General features: G+C 45.7%; 2 protein-coding genes across 2 annotated transcripts; both read left to right on the top strand.

The window, feature by feature from the left end:
• The first annotated feature begins 908 nt into the window (after nt 1-908).
• Nucleotides 909-14,966, top strand: LOC6598261 (zinc finger SWIM domain-containing protein 8). The gene is made up of 8 exons (XM_002023283.2): nt 909-1,609; nt 8,304-8,546; nt 8,620-8,783; nt 8,863-9,173; nt 9,272-14,086; nt 14,151-14,489; nt 14,553-14,702; nt 14,779-14,966. Exons 1-8 carry the CDS (start codon nt 1,345-1,347, stop codon nt 14,843-14,845), a joined length of 6,354 nt encoding a protein of 2,117 aa, XP_002023319.2. The 5' UTR covers nt 909-1,344; the 3' UTR covers nt 14,846-14,966.
• Nucleotides 14,967-24,110: 9,144 nt separating this feature from the next.
• LOC6598263 (60S ribosomal protein L30) lies at nt 24,111-24,419 on the top strand. The gene has a single exon (XM_002023285.1). The coding sequence runs from the start codon at nt 24,111-24,113 to the stop codon at nt 24,417-24,419; it is 309 nt and encodes a 102-aa protein (XP_002023321.1).
• The last annotated feature ends 14 nt before the right edge of the window (nt 24,420-24,433 follow it).

The raw sequence follows: 24,433 nt of genomic DNA, 5'->3' as shown, positions 1-24,433 counted from the left end.
GCAGTGAAAATCGACAAGCGTGTGAGCGAGAGAGAAGGAGAGCGCGCGCAGGTTTCGCGGTAAAGAGGCACTCACACAGAAACACACACACGTAAAGTGAGTGAAGGCAGCAGGATAAAACAGGAGCGACGAAGATGAGCCAAAGCATAAAAGTGAAAAATAATTAAAGGTTGCCTGGCAGTGGTCGAAGGAGCGGTACTGTGCGGTGCAGCAGTGTTCGGTGTACGGTGTACGGTGTGGTGTGTGGAAAGAGTGAAACGGAGCAGCGGTCGAACAGCGATTCCCCTACAAATTGGCCATTTTGGCGTTGTTCTCCCCTCCTCTCCTGCGACCATTCTTATTTTTGGCAGTCGTCGTCGTCAAATCTCTCTCTCATTCTCTCTCTCTGTCTTTTGGTTTGGTGTTGCTCTCTCCCCCAGCCACTGCTTCAGTGGGGGGTACGAAAAATTCACATGCAACAACAACGACAAAAAACAATAGCAGCAGCAGCAGCAGCAGCAGAAGCAGCAGCAGCAGCAGCGCCAGAGGCAGCAGCAGAAGTGGCAGTGGGAATCGCAGTCGCGCTCGCAGTCGACGCAGACGACACAGGCAGAGCCAGAGCCGCAGTCGACGAAATAAATGTATTTTGTATATATATAAAACGAAAAATAAATAGTTTTTAAATCAATTTAAAGAATCCTTAAGCCCCAAAATATACAATAACGGTAAAATAACATCGCAAAGTAAAAGGAATGTAAAATTTTAAATAAAATGCAAAAGGCAAAGTAAAACAAAAAAAAAATAGAGGAAAACGTCAAAAACGCTCAACAAAATATTCGCCTTTTACACGATTGCAATTGAGCGTTCACGGATTCGAGAATTTCATCCATCCAAAAAAAATAAAATAATAATAATAAATTAAACAAGTAAAATAAAATAATTAACAAATAAAATAAATAAGCTCCAAAAATCACACGAATACAAACGCGCGCCCGGAGCAAAGGAACGGGAAATAGTGCCAGAAACAGCGGAGCAGGGCCGCAACACCCACACACACACACACACACTCACACCCACACCCATACACATCAATACAATCTCAGCCTCACGCTGGCGAATCGCAGCGGCAGCAGCAACAACAGAGGAGGCGACTCCGGTGCCGGTGGAGGAGGGGACGGAGGACCCGCAGGTCCTTCAGTGGCCACTGGCTCTAACCGAAACAACAACAATAATGGCGGAGGAGCAGGCGGCGGCGGTGGTGCCGGCGGTGGCGGTGGCAACGGAGGAGGTGCAGGCGCTGGCGCCGAAGCAAACGCCGGAGGTGGAGTAGGCGGTGGCGGTGCCAATGAATGGAATCCCGAAGAAATGGACCGCTTCAGCTTCGACGACTCCATCCGCTTCGAGGAGGACTCGCTGTGCAGCTGGAGCTCAGAGCCCGAATCGTTGTGCAACAATTGGCGCGGCTGGAAGAAGCCCACCAATGCAGCCGGCGGACCTGGGGCCGGACTCGGCATGGGTATGGCACCATTTGGAACGGTCGGCGGAATGGGAGCCGGCGCTCCCGGCTCCTGTGGACCGGGCGGAAGCAGTTCGGCCATGGTAACGATGTCAGCCTGCGGCAGATATCATGGTGAGTGGACATTATTTATTTCGGTGCTGAGTGGATTGAATAATTCCTCAAGACAATACTTTAACTATAATATGGTCACCCCCCACCCCGAGATAAAAAACACACAACTTGGGGGGGTTTTCTCAGAAATTTAGTATCTTGTAGTTTTGGGAGGACAGAAGCATTTTTTAAAAATGTGTAATGCGTAAAGATTTATATTTGGTGAGCGTTAAATTAGAGCTACAAATTTGTTAGTTGCGTTTTCTTATTCGAAAACAGAGGTATAGCCTTACGTACATACATACATATGTATATATTTGTTTGACCATAAAATAATGCAGTATTTTAGTGAAATACCAAACTCTGAACAGCTGACTCAACCCAAAAATAAGAAAACAATCTAAAACGATCTAAATCAGCACAAAAATGACGATAATGTTTCGAAATACACAACACAATTCTACAGAGGAGCATGCTCGAGAATTGCAAAAACAACATGCATTGCGTGTGCATCACGAGGCACATTCGCTTGAACAGTTTTTTGTTGTTTCTGTAGTTGGACTGCTCCCAAAAAGCCTCACAATCGCAGTTCTAATCGCTGAGATGTCAAAACAGATCCTTGTCTACCTTAAGCATGCTTATTAGTAAAACAAAAATTTTCATCTAATTTTCGCTGCATAATCAATCCTTCTAAATACGTATAATATTATCATCTTACGCGTACAAATCATGCATAGAAAAAAATCCGGGCCCACCCTTCGCGAAATCCTCGGTACGCGAGACTTTTAATCTCTGCTTGAAAAAGGCTATGTATTTTTCCGTGCAGCAGTTATAATACCGAGAGGGAGGGGGCTGCAAAAAAAAATATCTTTAACGATCCTCTGTTAGTTTTATTATCTGCCTATTTTTCTCATGAGCGACATTTCTAGGACTTCCAGTTTAATGACATTTTGTATGGGATGTCAAGAAAATCGAATGGTAGTTTCGTCTTATTAAATATTATATTTATTATTAATTATATATTATGCTCGTTAAGGTTTTTGGACGAGAAAATAGGAACTCCTGTTCCTGGTTTTTTTCTTCGGTTTTGTCGTTGATCTGGCAACACTGCTCTGTCTGTCTGGCCGGTCTGAAATCATACGCATGACCTTTTCTTCGCCCTTTTGTAAATTGTGTAAAATTGGCTTAAGAGCAACAACAAGCACAATTACATTGTCTGCAATGGTATTGCCTGTTCTGGGGTCTGGGGTCTGAGCCCTGCCTTCCTTCTTGCCTCAGAACAAGTACAGAAACAGACCGGCCAGACATATCCGTCCAATGTCCTCGCCTGCTTATCGCTAAAGTCAAAATCACGACTTTTGTTAGTTACGTTTTTTTTTCCTCGTATTTTGTTTCTGTTTCCTTTCTTGTCTTGTGGCTTATTACGTATTTTTCGACTGTGTGTGTGCGCGTGTGTGTGTTTTTGGGCCCTTCAGAGCTAGAGAAAGAGAGAGAGAGAGAGACGACGTTCTGACACTCTCTATCTTGTATCCTGTGCGCCGTCGCAGCAGCATTATCAGCATGTAATCTTTAGCTGCGACTGCGGCTGCGACTACGACGGCGCTGCTAGCTCGGTCTGGTCGTCTCTCTCTTAGCTCCTCTGCCTTCGTTTGATTCTTTGTAAGATTGTTGTAGAGAGCGTCCAGTAGCCTTGGGGAGAGGACAACATACAGAGAAAGAGAGAGAAAAAGATTGAAAGCATCTTCGTGCAGTTTAGCAGATGGCATGGTGTATTAATACGAGGTGAGGTATGCGCTGAGACGATAACGATAGGGGCCTTAAGCGAGGAGAGCATGAATGCTTGTCCTTTCATTAAGACACCTTGATGGAGAGTTTATCATCCATCAAAGGTGTATTTACACTTGGTGAAATCCCAAAAAATATTTTCGCTGAACGTGAGCAAGAGTGAGGGTGGAAAAGAAAAGCCCTTACCTTTTAAAATACACCTTTCATTCGTCCATTCTCTATTCTAGGTGTGTGTGTGTGTGTGTGTAATGCCAGCTGCATTTTCATGCTCGAAAGACAATAACCGCAAAACGCAAAAAGAAACAACAAAATTGCTTCAAAATTATGTCGCTGCCAGCAGTGACGCTGACGTCGCCGATGCCGTCTGCTTTATCTTCTTTTTCCCCCCATCTTCTTATTCCTTGCCTGCTCCTTTGCTTCATTGTGTTGTGTCAAAGAACCTTTTCAAGGATACCACCACAACGCACCGCAAACCCAACACCTGCCCGAGGGGGATGTAATAAAAAATAAAGACATACAGCGACATGAACGATTCCATTCTCCCTTTTGCAGACAGCCTTGATCACGTGAAAAGGAGCGACAGGGAAAGCAATTGATTTGATTTGATCTACATATGTATATATATATTCTTATATATTGTTGCTACAAAACTATCATCTCAGACGAACCTCAGTCCGATTATAGGGTCTGAAGAGGGTTAAGTAAATAAATATTTTCTTTTGCAAATTTGTATAGCCAGAGACGAATGAACATGTTTCAAAAGTCATATTTGTTCATTACACAAAAAATACTGGTTTTTACAAAAGTACCAAAATAAGACCTGAATAGATCTCAGAGGATCTTCAGATATTTTATTACATTCTATTGAAGGCTGGAGGCTATATCTTTCCAAATTGCAGCATATTGTTATTTTTGTCGATATGTAACGACCCCAAATGAACCGTGAATCGGTCACGCTGCATTGCGACAGTGCAACTCTGCGTTAGTCGGGGGCCTACGAGTATGTGTGCGTGTTAAGTGCTTGGCGTTGCCACATGTCATCATCTAATTAGTGGGTCGAGGGCTGTGTGTGTCAATTTCGAATTAAGCTTCGCTCGACCCAACGGGAATGCATTCAGTTTTTCATACTTTTCGCTGTGCATATCAGTTTCATGCACTTCCGCAGTCCCAACAATTACACGAGCATATGCAAGACAGACCATATCCACCACAGTACGGCACACACACACAGACCATGGAAATGATGGTTTGCATTTTGACCTCTTTTTCCTTAGTTTATCTTTTTCTCTTTGTTTTTTGTTTTGTTTCTTTTTCGAGCCAAACTTTTTGTTCTGTATAACCTGAATTTGTCATGTCGAACAACAGACAAAACCCAAAACATGCAGGCAACACAAAAAACTTTGTTGAACATTAAAAAAAAAAAACAAAAAAAAAAAAAATGAAAAACATACCAGGAATCGAATGCCGGCCCTTAGGGAGAGGGTCAGAACGCGGTCCTAGCCACTAGACCATATGGGATATGTTGTGCGGACGAGCATCATTTTCGGCACGACTACTACTATCTGGGAGGCCAGGGAACGTCGCCGTCGATGGCTGTTCAACACATGACGGATGCACAATCGGACTTTAGCAATCTAGCATACAGCACCTCTTGCCCAACTTTGTTTTGGGAATTCGTTCCGTAATAACAAAAATAATTGGAGCATGAGGTTTGTTTTTATTATTACGAGTATTATGATTGTTACATATCTTGTTCGTTGCAAATGGAAAACAAATTGAAATGCATACGAAAAATCGCCAAGAGGAAGGAGTGGGCAAGAGCAAGGAAAGAGCAGAGCAGAGCAGACCAGACCAGAGGCGAGCTCAAATAGATAGGAAAGGTGGGGGGAAAACAGAGTCAGCAGAGTACCTGCATATAAAAGAGGGGAACGGAATACAATACAAAACAAACCTGTTTGAAGCAATAGCCTTGAACCAGCTGAAAGAAACACAAACGAATCGGTTATTAAACCTTCTTCAATCAAATTTGTGTGACTCATTGGGATATTGGAATCACCATTAACATCCGAGCCGATGGCCCCTCCCCAGCCTTAGCTAAGTCGATTTTTCATCGGACAAATGCATTTAATTGTTTTATTTTCATTCCATTAATGTTTCATTTATTTTCCTGCTGAGGCAAATGGAATTGAAATGAGTAAAGCAGAAATTATTTTTACATTTATGGGGGTATGAGGTGTGTCTCCGTATCCGTATATGAGGAGGGATAGGCATGAGCAATAAGTTAACGCTTGCGGAAAATGACTTTGAATAAAATGGTGCCAAAGTGTCTGAAAATTAAGCGACGACGACGACACCATCCAACGTCGTCACGGCGCACGAACGGAGCTGGTTTGCAGCTTGCCCGACCGCGAGCGAGAGCGAAACCGAAAAATGAGAACGAACGAGGGGAAGAAAACAAACAAACAAACAAACAAAACAAAGAGCTGTTCAGCGCTGTCGATTCAGCTTTATTATGGCCACATTTAATGCGAACCACAGCCAGTTTATCGGAGTATCGATCACTTAATGGCACATATTTATTCATTTTTTTGAAGTGTCATCGATTTGGAAATTTCTACATTGCATTTAAAAATCCACCAATAAAATGCACGTATTTTCATAATTTTTATATTCCTTTCCGTAAGCCAATTACGCCTAACATCCTCAATAGAGAACTGTAATTGAACTATTTCCCAACTGCGCAATTTATATGGAAAAGCTATTATTACCGAATCGATTTCGACCGAGAGACTGAGTTTTTGTTTTGTTTCCTGCAGGATGGTTAATATATTTTTGTGCTTTAACGCGTGTGGATTTTCGAACTCTTTCTAATCGAATTTCTTAGTGACTTGGATTGCCCATGTAATCATGGTAATTGAAAGGTTCATGTGAATAAGTGGTATGATTTTTAATTTGAATTCTCCCATTAAGTGCACACATGCAGTACAGAAAAGCCTATAAAGTGGCTTTACTCATTGCGTAAACCATTTTTGTTGTTTTAACCACGATAGACTCCTATATGCGATTGTCAAACATATTTTTTCCCTTAAAATATAATAGATTTACGCTTTACTTGCTCAAAATTGTTGAGTATTTAATAGAATAGATGTGCAGTTCTATTTTACATAATATGAGCAGAGTCTTGGTAAATGATAAGTAAGATTGCTACTAGTCCTGTCCGTTAGGAGAGCCCTGGCTCATGGATGGTATCCAAGGGCTGGAGAGGAGTCCATTAACCCATAATGATAGTGAAAGCTTTCGGATCTGGTTTCTCCGGTCAAATGTTAAACGCTCTTCTCTAGATGACTCGGCTCTCTGTCGCTTAGACTGCCTCTTTCTGTCTCTTTCTTCCTCTAAATCAGCCTCCACCCTCTCTCTTTGCGTGGGCGAACTTGAACTTTTTTTTGTTTGCTGCTGGTTGCTGCACTTCCCCTCGCTCCTTATGCTAAAGCACACAAGAAAACTTCTCTTCTTTCAGTTCTGTTTTGTGTCGCTTCTTTGTTTTGCATTTGCTCGTGTGGGCTTTTGCGTTTTTTTTTTTTTTACTTTGCTTTTGAGCTTTAAAGCAAACAAAAAAATAATGGGAACGAGACCTTTAAAATGCAGGCCATTGTTGTTGTTGTTGGTCTCGCTCGCCCCCCCCGCGGGCGCCGCACTGTCGTCGGTAGCATTTGCCTTTTGCATTTGTTTATTTGCATGCCAATTCATTGAATTTTTGAATTTTATTTTGTTTGGTTTATCTACAACTCAATTTTGCTGCAATAATAGCGTCCACAAAGAGAGGAGGAGCACACCCGACAACAAATAGAGGGCTAAAAATGCGTGGCCAAGATACTCACGCACGCACGCAAACACACACACACACACAGCCAGGCGTGCATACGTGCAAGAAGGTTTTCCCTCGCACGCACATGTATGCATGTATGTGCATACACAGCGAAGAAGCAGCGACAGCCAGCACGTTGTTGACCTCTCTCTTTGCACTGCTTTGCACTCCTCTGCACTCCTCTGCTCTGTGCTCTCTTCTCTATGCTCTCTGTTCTCCTCGGACTGCGCTCTGGGCTCTCCTGGTCATTGGCCGTGCGCCATATAAAAGTTCTTTAATTAATAAATGTCTGACATGTGTGCATACATATGTATGTGTGTCTGTCTCTCTGTCTTGTCTTGTGTGCGAGAGAGTGCGTGTAGCTTTACCCTGCTTTGTTTGTCTTTAATTATTGGCCAAGAGAGAGCGAGAGAGAGAGAGTGAGAGTGAGCGAGAGAGATGTGGAATTAGTCATTTCTGATGCTCCTTAATCAATGATACCATGTACTCTCTCGCCAGAGCATAATGCTGACCTTTCCAATTCACTTGCATTGCAATGTGAAGAGAGCATTTATTTACAGCTCCTTGTCCCTGGGTGGCAACGCCACCAATGAGCATAATCTTTCATTTCATTTGATTGGATTTCCTCTATGTCCTTGAATTGCTGCGACTCATGAAATGGGCTGGAAAATAACGATATACGTATGGCCATTTGCATTGGGTTTTTCCTAGAACTACAACTCTCCCACTCCCCTCCTGTTGAGTGTAAGCCGTGGGGGGGGTGTCTCACTGGAGAATAGATATTTCAAAAATACTATGCAATAATTACCACTGTTGCTGGAGGGGGGAAAGCTTACAAAAATTCCCTTTGAGTTCAAGCGTAATTGCTTTTCTGCACTCTCATTTCATTTGATCCTTTTCCCCCATCATCTTGTGGAATGTAATTTGAGGTGTCCTTTAATCTCTAGAACTTGTCCGACAGGCATTTCATTTCATTTCATTTCTTTTTCCCTCTCTGAGGTATAATTTTGGTTTGCTGGACACATTTAATTAATTTTCGGTTTCTTTGTGTTGTGTTTTCCACAGAGGTTTCCACATTGGCCGAACTGTCCGCCCGCTGTGTCGCCTCCTACATACCGTTCGAGCTGGTGGAGCATGTCTATCCGCCGGTGCCGGAGCAACTGCAGCTGCGCATCGCTTTCTGGAGTTTCCCGGACAATGAGGAGGACATACGGCTGTACTCCTGCCTGGCCAATAGCTCGGCGGATGAGTTCAATCGGGGCGATCAACTGTTTCGCATGCGAGCTGTCAAGGATCCCCTGCAGATAGGTAAGAAAGGATCTGGCTTGCTGGCTTCCTGCTCTGAACACTCTGATACACGGCTCTGCTTTTGCTCTTACAGGCTTTCATCTGTCGGCCAGCGTGGTTAATCAGACTCCCCGGGCGTACTTCAATGTGGCGGTGACCTTTGACCGGCGTCGCATCTCCTCCTGCAATTGCACGTGCACCTCGTCGGCATACTGGTGCTCCCATGTGGTGGCAGTCTGTCTGCACCGCATCCATTGCGTGAGTGTCCCCATCTTGCACGACAGCTATCCCCCAGATACCCCCCAAACTGACTTTCTCCCGTCTTTTCGCTTTACAGCCGCAGGAGGTCTGCCTGCGTGCCCCTGTCTCCGAGTCCCTGACACGCCTCCAAAGGGATCAGCTGCAAAAGTTCGCCCAATATTTAATCAGTGAGCTGCCGCAGCAGATTCTGCCGACGGCCCAGCGGCTCCTGGACGAGCTGTTGAGTGCCCAGCCGACGGCCATCAATACGGTGTGCGGGGCCCCAGATCCGACGGCGGGGGCATCGATTAATGACCAAACCAGCTGGTATCTGGACGAGAAGACGCTGCACAACAACATTAAGCGGATCCTCATCAAATTCTGTTTGCCCGCCCCGATTGTATTCAGGTATAATCCGAACGCTTTTAGTCCGCTTAGAAAGGCTCTAATCCCACCCTTCCCCCTCCCCCTGCCCATCTCCATCGTCTTTCTCTTTGTCTCTGTAGTGATGTCAACTATCTGACCAATTCGGCTCCCCCAGCGGCGGCCGAATGGAGCTCACTCCTGCGACCGTTGCGGGGCAGAGAGCCGGAGGGCATGTGGAATCTGTTGTCGATTGTGAGGGAGATGTACAGGCGGTGCGATCGGAACGCGGTACGTTTGCTGGAGATCATCACGGAGGAGTGTATGGCCTGCGACCAGATACTCATCTGGTGGTTCCAAACGAAGCTGGCCCTGATGATGGGCTCCCATGGACACAGCGGGGGCAAGCACTCGAACACGCACTCGAATTCGACGGCCCTGCAGCATGCGTGCAGTTCGCTGTGCGACGAGATTGTGGCCCTGTGGCGGCTGGCCGCTTTGAATCCCGGCCTGGCGCCGGACGAGCGGGACATGCTGCATGCCCAGTTCACCGCCTGGCATCTGAAGATACTCGATCGCGTGGTGAAGAGCCGCATGATGCCCTCCTCGTACACGAACAAGCACCAGATAAACTCCCGCTCTGACACGGAGCTCTTCATTGGCTTCAAGCCGGCCATTGAGGCGTGCTATCTGGACTGGGAGGACTATCAAATACCGGGCGTGACCCACACCCACGACACGAATCCCATTTACTACTCCCCCTTCACCTGCTTCAAGCACACGGAGATCAAGGGCGACGGTGCAGCCATTCCCCCGGGCACGCTCATTGCCACCCAGGCCCTGATGAGCAACAACAAGCACTACAACTACTTTAGCTCCTCCAACGAGCATGCAACCGGTGGCCTGCATCCGGGTGCCTTCAAGCAGCGCCTGGATCGACCCTTCCGCGACCGACTGTATGCGAGTCCTGCCATCGAGTCGCCCATCCTGGCCGGAGCGGGACGCCAATATTCCGCGGGACTGGGACTTGCCGCCGAGGCAGGTGGCAGCAGTGGCGTGGGAGGAGTGGCGGCAGTAAACGGAGGAGGTGCTGGAGCAGGAGGTGGCATGTCCAATGGCGAGGCCGATGCCGCACAGCAGCAAATGCCGAGCAGCTCGGCGGGAGCCAGTGGATCGGGAGCGGGCCCGAACGTCGTAGGAGGAGGAGGCGTCCGAAGAGCACCAGCAGGCGCTGGTCGTGCCGATGGCAACCGTTCGAGCGCCAGCAGCGAGGGATTCTGCGAGAACGACGACTTCGGAGGCGACAACAGCAGCAGCCACAACTATTGCACACCGGCGCAAGCTGTGCCCGGCCAGAAGTCGACCCTTACCGAGTCCGATTCGCAGAGCAGCTTCGATGCCGTCTCCCAGCAGAGCAAAGACGAGCCCGGCCTGGGGCCCGGCGGTGGCGTAGGCGCCGGCGGTGTGGGTGGTACCGGGGAGCAAGGAGTTTGCTCCACCTCGGACACCTCGTCGGCATCGTCATCCTCGTCGGCATCGACGGCTTCGGGCAGCTCGAACAGTTCCACCTCATCCATGCTGATGGCCGGACAGGAGGCTGTTGTGGAAGGAGGCTCCTCGACGCAGCAGCCAGCCCGAAGGTTGAGCAAGGACGAGTCCTTCAGCAGCAGCAGCGATGACTTCGCCCATGCAGCGGTGGGAAGAGGCGGAGCCATGCCATCTGGCAGCGGAGGAGGAGGAGTGGCCATACCAGCAGGAGGCGATTTGACGCCTGTGCCCAGTACCTCGGCAGCGGCTCGAGCGGCACTGGCGGCAGGTTCTGGCTCCACAGCCATGGGACAGGCAGCTGTGCAGACGCCTCACCTGCCAGGAGCAGGGATCGGCATCGGCATGGGCATGGCAATGGGCATAGGACTCGGAATGGGAATGGGACTAGGAGGAGCATCGATGAATCCACACCCACCCAGCGGCAGCAGCGTCTCCCACTCAAATTTTGCAGCGGCCCGTGCCCTGGCTGCCGCCGTGGCTGTGGCCCACGACAAACCGCACATCTTCTCGAATGTGCGGCCCACAGAGGATGCGTGGGACATACTGCTGGCCCGGGCCGAGGGATTGCATGCCCACGGCCATGGCCAGGAGGCGTGCATACTGGCCGTGCGTCTGGCCGAACAGATGCTGGCCAATCCCCCCAATCTGCTGCTGGAGCTGCCGCCCGTGCCCAAGCGGAAGGGCAAGAAGCAGAACGTGAATCCGATCTCCCATCAGCTGACGGTGGTGGCCTCGGCCACCCTGTCCAAGTGCGCCTTCCTCTGCACGGTTCTGTCGGAGAACTCGGAGCACTATCACATCGGCTTCCGGATATGCCTGTTCGCGCTGGAGATGCCTCGACCGCCGGCCAGCACCAAGCCGCTGGAGGTGAAGCTAGCCAACCAGGAGGCGGACATTTTGGCTCTCCTCAAGCGCCTGCCCCTGGCCGCCGCGGAGCTGCAGGTGATACGAGAGCGGGCCGAACAGCTACGCAGCGGCACATTCAAGACCCGCGGCGAGGCCCTGCTGCCCATCAATCTGGCCACCTTCATCTTTGATGCTTTGGTCACCCTCAGTCAGCAGACCGTGGGCTCCAGCTCCGTCTCGGTGGCGGGATCGCTGCCTAACAAGAGCCTGGTCAGCTGCGGTTCGCGGCTGCTCCTCTACAAGCAGAACAACGACGAGAATCTGGGCTTTGAGGCCGCCGTGGCCGCTCTGGGGCTGAAGGCCAATGTCTCCGAGGCAGAGCATCCGTTGCTGTGCGAGGGAACGCGACGACAACGTGGCGATCTGGCCCTGACCCTGCTCTACCACTACAAGGACGAGCCCCGGAAGATAGCCAAGATCATGGAGAAGCTGCTGGACAGGGATATACACACCCTGCTGAAGGCCCCTCTCCTCTCTGCCTACTACTCCAGCAATCCCCCCGTGCGGACGCCCAGCAATCAACCCTCGCGGCGCGAGGAGCACGACTATGGGGGAGGATCCAGTGGAGGATCTGGCTGCAGTGGAGGCGGAGGAGCATCGAGCTGTAATCCCGGCTCGGGCGTTGTCAATCTCTGCGAACTGTTGCCGGCGGACTATGGCAGTGTGGGCGGCAACAGCCGGCCCCATAGCTCGACCAGTGCCGAACTGGAGCTGAGCATGTGCGCTTTGAGCATGGCCATCAGCAGTGCGGGCAGCCAGTCCGGCCAGGGCATGGTCCCCGGCGGAGGAGGAGGCGGTGGTCAGGCGGGCGGCGGCGGCGGCAACTCGGGAACGGGGGCCAATGCCGGCACCTCTGGCAGCGGCGGCAACAGCAACAACAACAATCCCAATGGTAATCCCAATGGCTCCGGAGGAGGAGGCGGAAGCAACAGCAGCGGCCGGAGCAAGGAGAGCCGATACAAGGGCAAACGGGCCTACCCCTCGATACCCAACCAGCCCTCGGAGGCGAGCGCCCACTTTATGTTCGAGCTGGCCAAGAACGTGCTGACAAAGGCCGGCGGCAATAGCTCCACCTCGCTGTTTACGCAGGCGAGCACCAGCCAGAACCACCACGGACCCCATCGGGCGCTGCACATGTGCGCCTTCCAGCTGGGTCTGTACGCCCTCGGGCTGCACAACTGCGTCAGCCCGAACTGGCTGTCGCGCACGTACTCGTCGCACGTCTCCTGGATCCTCGGCCAGGCCATGGAGATTGGGGCGCCGGCCATCAGTTTCCTGATAGACACCTGGGAGGCGCATTTGACGCCGCCCGAGGCGGCTGGCATGGCAGATCGGGCCTCACGCGGCTGGGACAGCAACATGGTGTATCCGGCCGCCGAGCTGGCGTTGTCCGTGCTGCCGCATGCCGCCGCCCTCAATCCCAATGAGATACAGCGCGCCATACTGCAGTGCAAGGAGCAGAGCGATCTCATGCTGGAGCGGGCCTGCCTCACCGTCGAAACGGCAGCCAAGGGCGGCGGCGTCTATCCGGAGGTGCTCTTCCAGGTTGCCCGCTACTGGTACGAGCTGTATATGCGCGTCTCTCCCAACAACAGCGAGCACGATCAGCACGAGGACCCCATGGACCACTCGGCGGTCAGCCTGAGCGCCCTCATCGAATCCCAGCAGCAGCACGAGATGCAGCAGCAGGTGGCGGCTCACCAGCAGCAGCAGCAGCAACAGCAGGCGGCGGCCCAGCAGCAGCAGCAGCAACAGCAGCAGCAACAACAACAGCAGCAGCAGCAGCAACAGCAGCTGGGAATGTCGAATCCGGGAGGGCCAGGAGCGGGTCCCCTTTCTGTGGCGGTGCCCTCGCCCGTTGTCACATCCGTGAACACGCCGCAGGCTTTCCAGCCCGGCGTCGGAGTGAACGTGGGCGTAGGCGTGGCTGCTTTGGCGCCCATCGGGCTGGCTCCGTATGCGCCGTACAGCTTCTGCCAGGGAATATATGCGCATCACCACAATCTCAGCTATCCGCCGAGCCAGATGCAGATGTACATCTCCGCGGGTCCACCGCCCCCGCCCCAGGCCTATGCCGGATACCAGCAGCAGCCGCAGCAGCAGCCGTCGACACAGCAACAGCAACAGCAGCAGCAGCAACAACAGGTGCAGATGTCTGGCCAGGCGCCGCCGGGTCATCCGGTGCAGGGCCACCAGCCGCCGCCAGCATTCCAGGCGCCGCCACCGGGCGCTTTCCAGGCACTGCCGCCACAGGCGTATCAGGCCCTGCAAGCGGGACCGCCAGGACCGCCGATGGGACCACCGCAAGGCTACTACGGACCGCCGCCTCCGCCGCCGCCCAATGGTCCGCCCGTTGGAGTGGGCGTGGGTGTGCCCATGCGCCAGCATCAGCATCAACATCCCGTGTATCCATTCATGCAGCAGGCGCCACCACCTCCGCCCCAGCAGCAGCAGCCACCTCCCTCCCAGCCGCAAGTGCGACAGCGTCAGCCACATCAATTCACGTGAGTGTCTATACGTGCATTGGCGGAATATGTCCACCAAGATATAATCTTTTCTCTTCCACAGATCCACTCAGCTGCGTTATCTGCTGGCCGCCTACAATGTGGGAATGCTGGCCATGGAGACGCTGGCGCGACGCGTTCACGATGATCGTCCGCAGGCCAAATATGCCCGCAATCCTCCATACGGCGAGGATGTTAAGTGGCTGCTGAGGATCAGCAAGAAGCTGGGCACCCAGTATCTCCACCAGTTCTGCATCTGTGCTGTCAACTCGATCGTGAGTCCGTTTGTGCTGCACGACGTGGCCATTGAGTCGGCCCACTATCTGGGCAGGAATAACCATCAGCTGGTGATGCAGCATCTGCGTTCGGCGTTGACGCCGCTGGTGCAGAAGTGTCAGCAGATGTGAGTGGACCCCAGGGAGTGCCAGGAACACCCGATCTCTGAATGTGCGTTTCTTTCTTTCAGGTACATCCAGTGCATACACCAGAAGCTGTATCATCTGACGCAGGGGGATTACGAGGAGTTTGCCAGCATTGTGGTGGCCGCCAGGGCCGCCTTTCAGATCACGCCCGAGGGCAGTGCCCAGTTCAAGGACTGGCTGCAGTCCATCAAGAGGTGGGGTCCATCTAATTGGGGAATAAAAGAGACGTTTTGTACTCATCAATTTTTGGTTTTTTATTTTGTGTGACAGATCGAAATCCTGCAAGAAGGAACTGTGGACACAGATCAATGCGGCGCTCCAAAGCAATTCTAAATGACAAAGACTTGACTCCTGCACTCTGATGACGGCAGTGGCAAATGCAACAGCAGCAGCGGCCGCAGCGGCGGTAACGGCGGCGGCCGGCGGCACAACCACAACGACAGTTGCAACAGCCACCACAACGGGATCGAATACAGATGCAGGCAGCAGTTCAGAAGCAAAACAACAACAAAGCAAATCAACAACAGCAGCAGCAGCAACCACCAGCAACAGCATTGGCAGCGGTAGCGGTAGCGGTAGCGGCATTGGCAGTAACACGAACAAAACCAGCAACGATCCGGCAGCAGGGAAAACAGCCCTACACAGGAAAACACTACATTATCTACTGGAGACGCCCACAACCAGCACAGCCTCGCCTACAGCAGCAGCAGCAGCGGCGGCGGCAACGGTGACAACAACTGCTGTGGCAGCAACAACAGCAGCAGCAGCTGGAGCTGCCACAACATCGACAGCAACAACTTCAGCCCCGTCCGGACAGGGCTATGTGCGTCCTCCCCTGCTGGGAGGTGGACCAATGCCACCAACAACAACCACACCGATGGTGGGTCCGCCATTAATACCCAGATCAGCCGCTGCAGTGGCAGCAGCAGCAGCCTCCGTGCACGCTGCCTATCAGTCGCTGTCCTACTATCAGGCGGCGAATGTGGCGCGACAGCTGGCACAGCATGCACACAACCACCATAACCATGTACATGGCCACCCGCTGGCGCCCCATGCACACCCCCATCAGTACCAGCTGCAGTCCCTCAGTCACTATCATCAGCAGCTTTAACAACGTGCCAGCGGCGCTGCCCCTGGCGCGCCTAATCGCATCCCTCCAGCGCTTTGGCAGTGGTGGCCACAAGGACCCGGCTGCTGTCGCCTGCATCCGGCCGCAGCCGCACTCGCATCCGCCTGCCCATGCGGCAGGCCCCAACCCAATAGCGCAGGAAATGCACGTCGTCCGCCGCTACTGCCACTGCCGACAGGCGAGGGACAGGCTAGTGATGATGGTGCTTCTGCCTCTTCTGATGATGGGCCTGCTAGTGCTGCTGGTGCCGCTGCTAATGATGCTTCTGATGCCGATGCTTCGGATGATAACCCGGTGACGCCCACAAAAACCACCAAGGCACCAAAATCCCCTGAACCCAAATCTCCCACATCCCCATAGTCCCCCAAACAGCCCACAAACATCCCTCTGAAACAACAACCACCGCACTTAGTTAATGTTAAATATAATTTTGTACGTTAGTTTTTAGTTCGAGTTTATTTCGAATTTCTTTCGTAATCGTATCGTATGAATTTTTGTATCCATTAACTACAGATTTTGTGTGGTTCGTGTGTGTGTGTGTGTGTATGTGTGTGGGTTTGATATATTAGACTGAGAAATCTGCCAACAGCAACAACAACAACAACAACAACAAACAACAACAACAACAACCGCACACCCAGACACACAACAACAAAAGCCACAGAAAACAGACAAAAAACAGACCGAAAAAAGAGAAGACGGAACTCTTTATGACTTTGTTTTTGAGAATGTGTTCAGTTAAACTAACGTATTTATAGACGATCTATCTAATAGTTTTCTACCCTCTACTATCTGTAGCTCTAACCACGTATATATCTTTCTTATTGTATGTGTTTTTTTTTTTATATTATTATTATTATTTTTCGATCTTGAATCAGAAGTAATTTTCTCTAATTTAAGCCTAAACCTAATTTTTTTTATTAATTTTACGATCTATAGGATAAGTGGAAAAAGAAAAACAAAACACTTTATACGAAATTTTATATATATTTAATGTATTGTGGATAAGCAATTTTTAGGATTTTCAAATTTTTTCTGGCATAACAATATCAACATATATATACCTATACATAGTTCTATATATATTCGATATACTTCTATGTATATAGTATAAACAATGTTAATGCAATCAATCCGTGTTTAAACGAAGTAGTAGAAGAAGTTATTGGGGAGCAGTTGAGCAGTTTGTTTTAAATATTTACACCCCAGCAGCAAAAGACTTGGCCAGATCTCAATACAAATAAACACTATCAGATAAATTGTCAGCTGACGATGGGTTTCAGAGAATGTAGGACCCAATCGAACTGCTCTAATATCAAAAACACATTAAAGCAAAGCCTCTTCCTTGCTTCAATTTCCAGAACTCTCTCCGTTCTGGCTGTAATAATTATCCGATCACAATCTGTTTACCTTCAGTTTTGGATTCCACGAGACTTTCGATTTGCGTTACAAAAATCAATCAAACATCGAATTGGGCTGTTCCTAGCTTTCATAGTCTCCAAAATTCAGTTCTTCGTATAATCATCTGGCAATCTACGCGGACAGTTTTGTTGAGAGACTGGCGGGGAAAGCGTTAATCTGCCCAGTTTCATACATTTTCACATATTAAATATACCCTGTTGTTATTTTTTTGCGAGTCCTGGGAATATCTTTTGAAAATCTTTTCGAAAACAATTTCAGCTTAGTTGCGGAAATTGGTTTGTCAAGATTTAGACAACAAATTTGAGCGCATCGTAAGGCCGGCAGGACATAAATATGTACATCTATCTATATGCGAGTATTAGAACCCGCGGAGAGCAAATATTTAAGACAAATTGCCGCTATTTCTTCAGCCTACTTATTTTACTTTATCCGGTGGCAGGCAGACACTCTTCGGACCTGTTTGTCAGTCTCTGGCCACAAGATGATGACGAGATTTGAATACTGAAACAATCTAAACAGATTTCTTTATAGTTTATAGACATTACCTTTTTCATATTCAATATATAAAATATATTATAGTTTTTTGTTGATGAAGCAAACACATTGATCTAGAATTTTGTTAGTTGAAAAAAAAGAGCAGCAGAAAACTTTCTATTTTTACAATTTAACAAAAAAAGAAAAAACCACAAAAAAAAAATAATTTTTTTTTGCTTTACAATTGTGTTTATTTTTTAAATACATTTGAATTTTATCAATGCTTTTTTTTTATTATGTCTATGAAACATAAATATTTTTTTAAAAACATCAAGTTCTATATTTATACACGCCCAAAAAAAAAAGATGGAAAAAAAAAATTTTTATATATACACCTAATGCAGTTTTGAATAAATATGGTTTTTTGGATTTATTTCAAAACGCAACAAAAAAAAAAGCGAAAAAAAACAAAAACAAAAACACAAAATAATTAAAGTTTGTTTTATTTGTCACACATTAATTTTTTATTTATTCGGGAACCAAAACTACACCTTTTCGAAAACTGCAAAACATTTACAGAGCTCAAATGTAAAACATTTATTAACGTTAGCATTGCTATTTTATTTATGCAATTTCTTAACATTTCTTTACATTAAAAACTTCCAAGCTTAAGAGGGAATTTACTCCAGATTTTTGCCACATTTTGTGGTGATTACAATTTATAAGAAATTTATCACAAAAATATTTCTATCTGATCCATTTGGAATTTTTTGAGTTAATGATATTTATTTACGTTTCGCGGGACAAAGCCCCTTTACTAGCGAGGATCATCATCAGACTGCGGTCCATTTCATTGATTGCTTGTGCTGGTCAAAGCAGTAGCCCAATCCCCCAACCCGCCCCAACCATCATCCCATAAGAAACCATCCTTAAAAGCATCGAAACAAAACTATAAAAGAAACTGCCACTGTCCTGAGGATTGCGTAGTGTCATAGTTATATGTACTATAATACTTACTACATTATATATTTAGGAATACAGTATCGCGAGTCCCCGAAACCGAAACCAGCCCCCCGTTAGCGCGAAGGTTGCGCCAGGGTCGATCTGTGGACCAGTGAGGCCCTGGCCATCCTCTTAGTCCTCAGTCCTCGGTCCTCAGTCCCTGCTTAGAGATTGTAAATACAAAAATCGTATATAAATATTGTGAATCTCCTTCGTGTTTTTTTTTTTTATAAAATCGTAGACCACTCCAGAGAACATGTGGATAAAATACTTAAGCAAGATCGAATCTCGGATTATCGGCAAGCAATCAAGTAAGCTGTAAACATTTAGTGGGGAAAGTTTTATACAGGCAAAAATAAAAACATAAACGAGAAACGAAATAAAAAAATATTAAAACGAAACGAAAAGAAAAGAAACAAGATATTAAAAGAATCAACACACATAGGTTTATTTCTATATAAAAAACGAATGCAATCTGTACATTGAAATAAGTAACATAACTGTTTTTAAATTATATTAAAAAAAAAAGAGAGAAAACTCTATATATACATATATAGATCGACATATATATTTATATTTATATATATATACATATATAGTTAACTTTTTTCCATGAAAAACAAAACCAAAACAATTCAAAAACCAAATGATTAATGAGAACCGGATACACCCAGCTTTGTTTAACCGATATTTGTAAATTATACACGCTATAATCCCAATCAGAAAAGTAGTAATCGTAGAGGTAGACACGGAAAATATTGATTAAACTAAAGGAACGAAAGCCATAGACAGAACACCAAATAAACCAATAAGTGAAAAGCAGCAGGAAAAGTATATGGAAAACTTTATACAAAAATATGAATAATTGAAAACCAAATGTTAACGTAGCCGATTAGCCTTTAGATCACATTTAGCGCATATTTTACACAAGCGTAGTGAACCAATTCCACATAAATAGTAGGTATAGCCACCAGAAATCCCCACTCACCTCGAAACCTTCCCAACTCCCCTCATAGATTAGGAACTGAGTAAATCTGAGTAAAACCATCCATTGAGAGTGGAGTGAGCTGAGGTTTCCCCAAGCTGTTTCGTTATTTAAAAAAGTCAGACCCCGGATTCAGGATATACGATATATGTCACCAGCCTCCGTGAAAGCGATCCTTATTTTCTGTGGGGACTTTATCACTTTAAAAAAGTTCATATGTATATTCAATGTTCTCAATTTATTTGTGAACATATTCGCTCCGGGAACTTCTTTCCTCAAATTCACTCGATATGTGTGGGTACCTCAATACCTTAGGCAGCCACATTAACCTTAAAGCAAACCCAAGAGATGCAGTCATAGATATAGAAGACTATCTGAATCTCAGCATAGCAAAGTGTATATAGCCTCACAACACACACTCACACACACACAACTAAACACAGACAAAAGCAGACGAAAACTGGTGCACTCGGAGCTGATGGGGGACTGGATATGGTCCGGCTATATCGCTCTGCAAATCAGCTCCCTGTTGGGATCCGCACAAATTATACATATATACATATACGGACACAGACACAACTACAGACAAACACGGGCATACTATACTTCACGTTAATCTTAAGTCGGAAATAAAGCATTACCTCATACTTTAAATACTTATGATGATGAAAGTTACCAGTAGTAGATCACTCAATATACATACATATATATATTATATACATAGATATACATATACACATGCATAGATATATATACATCTATATATTACAAGAAAAATTCTTAGAAATAGGACATTTTTTTGTAGCAATCGAACATAGGCTTTATGGAAATTCTATCATTTGATTTGTTGTGAAATATGGACGAAGAAATCGATATTTTGGGGAGAGATAGCCGTCATCTTTGGGCTTATGAAAATTCTTTGAGATCGTTCTAGATATCAGATCTCTCTCCGAGCATCCGCTTTAACCTTTAACCTCAGACTTGTTTCGGAGGCATTTGGCATTTGCGTTACTCCTGGCTCTTTGTACATTTTGCACTGTAAAAACTAAAAAAAAATATACATAATAATTTGAAAAACAAAAACAAAAACTACGAAAATAGCTTCAAAACGCGCAAAAAGTTTATCATGCAAATATATCTACATAAATATATATTATATATATATATACATATATATATATATATACAATGAAACGACGTTATTTATATATACGCCTACAGAAAAATGAGTAAAAAAAAACCAACAAAAACTATTATATACAAAATATATATATACATACATATATAAATATATATATATATATATATATACAATACTTATTTACATTGCATATTTTAGCGTTTTATTCGACTTTGGAAAATAAAAAAAAAAAAACAACAAAAAACCAGAAAAACAAACCATAGAAACGCGACAAAAGTGTTCTTTTTAACTAAAAGCTGGAATAAAGTCACCAAAAAATATACATATATAAATGCAAGGAGATGCAAAGGAAGAAAATAGAAAATAAATTAAGCAAGAATATTTATACACGGAAATGCATTGGCATGTTGAAAGCTTAAATAGAAAACCACTAAAATAAAAACTTGAAAACTAATTTTACAAAAAGGAAAAAATAATACAAGTTTTTGTACCAATCGCTGTAAATATGTAGCAAAAAGACGGAACACACACAATTTTGACGGGTCTCGGATTCATATTTTCCCTTGATAAAAGAGGAACGAAAAAGCATTCCAACAATCCGAAGCTTTAATCCATTGCCACACAGACACACAGCTATGCTAAAAAGCTTTAAAACAAATTAAAAACATTTCTCTTAACAATTAAAAAACACGACTTTTACGAACAGAAGAACAGAGACTCTGCCAAAATCAAGCAAACCAAAATAAATACCCAAATTCTTCTTTATGTAGCAAGAAAGTGTAAGCCACAGAATAATACGGAAACTAACTAAGAAAAAATAAATTATAAAAACCAGAATCAGAAACAGAAACAAAAACCGAGACAGAGACAGAGAGAAGACGATATGGGAATCGAGAAATAAAATAAAAAAGCTTATTTTATATATTCAAACATACAACAATAAAATAAACGAAATGACCATTAAATGAACTAAATTATATATGAAAAAATTATAAGCAGAAATATATATATATACATACATACATCATATGGTATATATGAATGATTTTAAACCATGTAAAGATCACTGAAGAAACGTTTTTTCAACTTTTAATAGTTTTCCGAAAGTTAGTGAGCGAGCGAGAAGGAGAGTTGGAAAGTGCGAGGGAAGAAGATAGAGAGAGCTACAGACGCCCATTATTATTAACTAATTTAATATACAGTATGCTGTATACATATATATACATAATGAATATAGTATATACATATACATATATCTACTATATTAAAATGAAAAACTTAAAAAAAAAACAAAAAATTAATTTAAATGAAATGATGATGAGTAATAAATATACACCGCAAAGGCAAATGAGTAAACAAAAAGATACATTTTAAAACAATGAGAAAAAGATCGAAAAAAATACACAAAACAGAACACTCAAATAAAAAAAAAACAAAAAAAAAGAAACCAACAACAAAAAAAAACATAAAAATCTACGACTTTTCATTAATATGTGAGCCTTTTCCGTGAACTACATATTTTCAAGGATCTGTTATTTTATGCGAACGTTTTTAGGTCCGTAAATGTTTGTATTCCACATTCTAAGCGATCTGAAAACTTTATAATATTTGTTAGAGTATACCCCTACATCTCGGTCAGATAGGCAAATCGGCGAAGGATATACTTTCCCAGGACCATGAGGATCCAATTTGGACCAATTTCGACCAAATGCAAACGAAAACTTTCTCACAGTAATGCGAGTCAATGTGGGGCACCCTGCATGCGGCACTCATACTGATTTTTTCTGCTGCCCCCCTTATAAAATGCGACTGTGCACCGTTTTCGGCACCATCTTCATCATCCGCTCCGACGTCTCAACCGGTGGTCCGTACACTCATTCCATATTCCGGGTGGGAATTTGCTGGCAGAGTCCTCTTCCAAACCTCAAAAAATTAGCCAGGCTTTGCCTCTTTGCAGCAAATGAAAGTGTGTAGTGAGACGCGGTAAAGCCAATCGCAAACAGAGGTTAAGGCCACAGCCGTAGCCGATGGAACGGGAGGGGATCCACGGGGAGAGATGGAATTGTCTTATATTAGACAGTGGCAGGAGCATGATAAGTGGTACCAAATGTCTCTTTGCTTCAATTGCGATGTACTTTCAAAGTAGTCTGATCGGATAATAATGCGGAAGTGGAAGAGGATAAATCTCTTTGATGTCTATATCAAGACAATGCGTCTTTTGTAGAGACAGACCTGCGGAAAAGGTTCCTACGTAAAAGACGAGATAGGGTACAATTTTCCTGGTAGATCATCATTATAGGGGTTGGCTCCCAAGGGTAGTTGGCTCTATTTCGCAGGTGTTTAGTGTTGAACAACGTCCGTATATAGGGGTAATGGCCACTGTTGCGCACCAGTGCGATATAGGGGAAACTCTGTTGCGCACCTATGAACGCAGTACGGAAATACTCTGTTAAGGCAAAACCGGTAAAACATGTTCCTTTTTATATAATTAATCTCATAGTCTCGGGTGTGTTATGTCCTCGGTATGTACGCGGTGATAAGTCCAGAGAAAGCTGGATGAGATTGGGCCGGAACCTGCAGGCACTCGTAGTGTTCGAGCATTTGAAAATGTCCTAAGGGCTTTCTGTGTATTTAAATATATTGTATTAGTAAAGTATGGTGATTTACCGTCCCCAAAGGCATATATATATATACATATATCTCGATAAATATGTAGTCTACATATGGGAAGTAAGTATAAAGAATCATTGAATATATTTATATTTTCATAAGTAATACCATAATACACATGTAATTTTTTCCAATAAAAAAAAAGAAAGTAGAAAGTAATTTGTATGGGTTACCAGGGAGGTATGGAGAGTGTTCTGATTTTGGTATATAATAAATAAGCAGGTATTTCAACTATCAGCTCATTCGATTTACATATAAAGGAATGCATTTAAAAGTAGCAACATGGAAAGTCAACAGTCAGTAGAAGAAAAGCAAAGAAAAGCATAGAAAGTAACTTTCAAAGGGTAATTAGTGGAGGTAAACATTTTGTATCGATGAGTAATTTTGATAGCAGCTGTCTGTAAAGCGCATTGGGGATGCTGCAACCCCCACTCTAACGATAGTCCCGACTGCACTCCGGAGGTCCTGAAATTTTCGTCATTCCGTGTACCAACACTAGTGCGTTCAGCAGGAAAGTTATTGCGTAGTACTCTACTAAGGAGTAACCCACTTAAAAGAAAAAGTTAAGTCTTTAGCTGATTGCGATCCGCCAGGCGAGAGGTCAAGTCAACCTACATCTGATCTAAGCTTCAAAGGCAACAGGTTCCGACAGTGGTGAAAATATTATCGCGCACTATACAACTGTTGCACTCGCAGTTGCAGTTGCAGTTCCAGCTCTACTCTCAAAACAAAAACATCTTCAAAACATCAACAAAACGCGTGTGGACGTATAAAAAGTGATGAAGGGCATACATGAAAGCATCGTAGTTGCGGTCAAGTCGGGAGAATTCTTCTTGGGCATTAGACAGACGCTGAGGACTTTGAATCGTGGGGAGGCTAAGCTGGTCGTCATCGCCAGCAACATACCCACAATTATGCGGATTAAGCTGGAGCAAAGCGCCGCAATTGCCAAGGTCAGGATCCAGAATTATGGAGGGACCAACAAGGAGTTGGGCATCGCCTGCGGCAAATCCTTCCGTGTGAGCTCCTTGGCCATTACCGATGCTGGTGATTCGGACATCCTTGGCCCCCCATCGGCTTACAATTAGATGCTGAAAATTAA

This window comes from Drosophila persimilis, unplaced genomic scaffold (genome assembly GCF_003286085.1).
Source record: "Drosophila persimilis strain 14011-0111.01,24,50 unplaced genomic scaffold, DperRS2 tig00000579-arrow-pilon, whole genome shotgun sequence".
Lineage (NCBI taxonomy): Eukaryota > Metazoa > Arthropoda > Insecta > Diptera > Drosophilidae > Drosophila > Drosophila persimilis.
The sequence above is the reverse complement of the archived record's forward strand: the minus strand, read 5'-3'. Positions and strand labels throughout refer to the sequence as shown.

What these genes read in the sequence shown, in the direction of transcription:
- LOC6598263 (XM_002023285.1), top strand. Translation starts at nt 24,111, where the DNA reads ATGAAGGGCATACATGAAAGCATCGTAGTTGCGGTCAAGTCGGGAGAA.
- LOC6598261 (XM_002023283.2), top strand. Translation starts at nt 1,345, where the DNA reads ATGGACCGCTTCAGCTTCGACGACTCCATCCGCTTCGAGGAGGACTCG. An exon ending in GTCTGCACCGCATCCATTGC is followed by an intron (nt 8,784 to 8,862) that starts GTGAGTGTCCCC and finishes TTCGCTTTACAG; the next exon opens with CCGCAGGAGGTCTGCCTGCG. An exon ending in GTGCAGAAGTGTCAGCAGAT is followed by an intron (nt 14,490 to 14,552) that starts GTGAGTGGACCC and finishes TCTTTCTTTCAG; the next exon opens with GTACATCCAGTGCATACACC.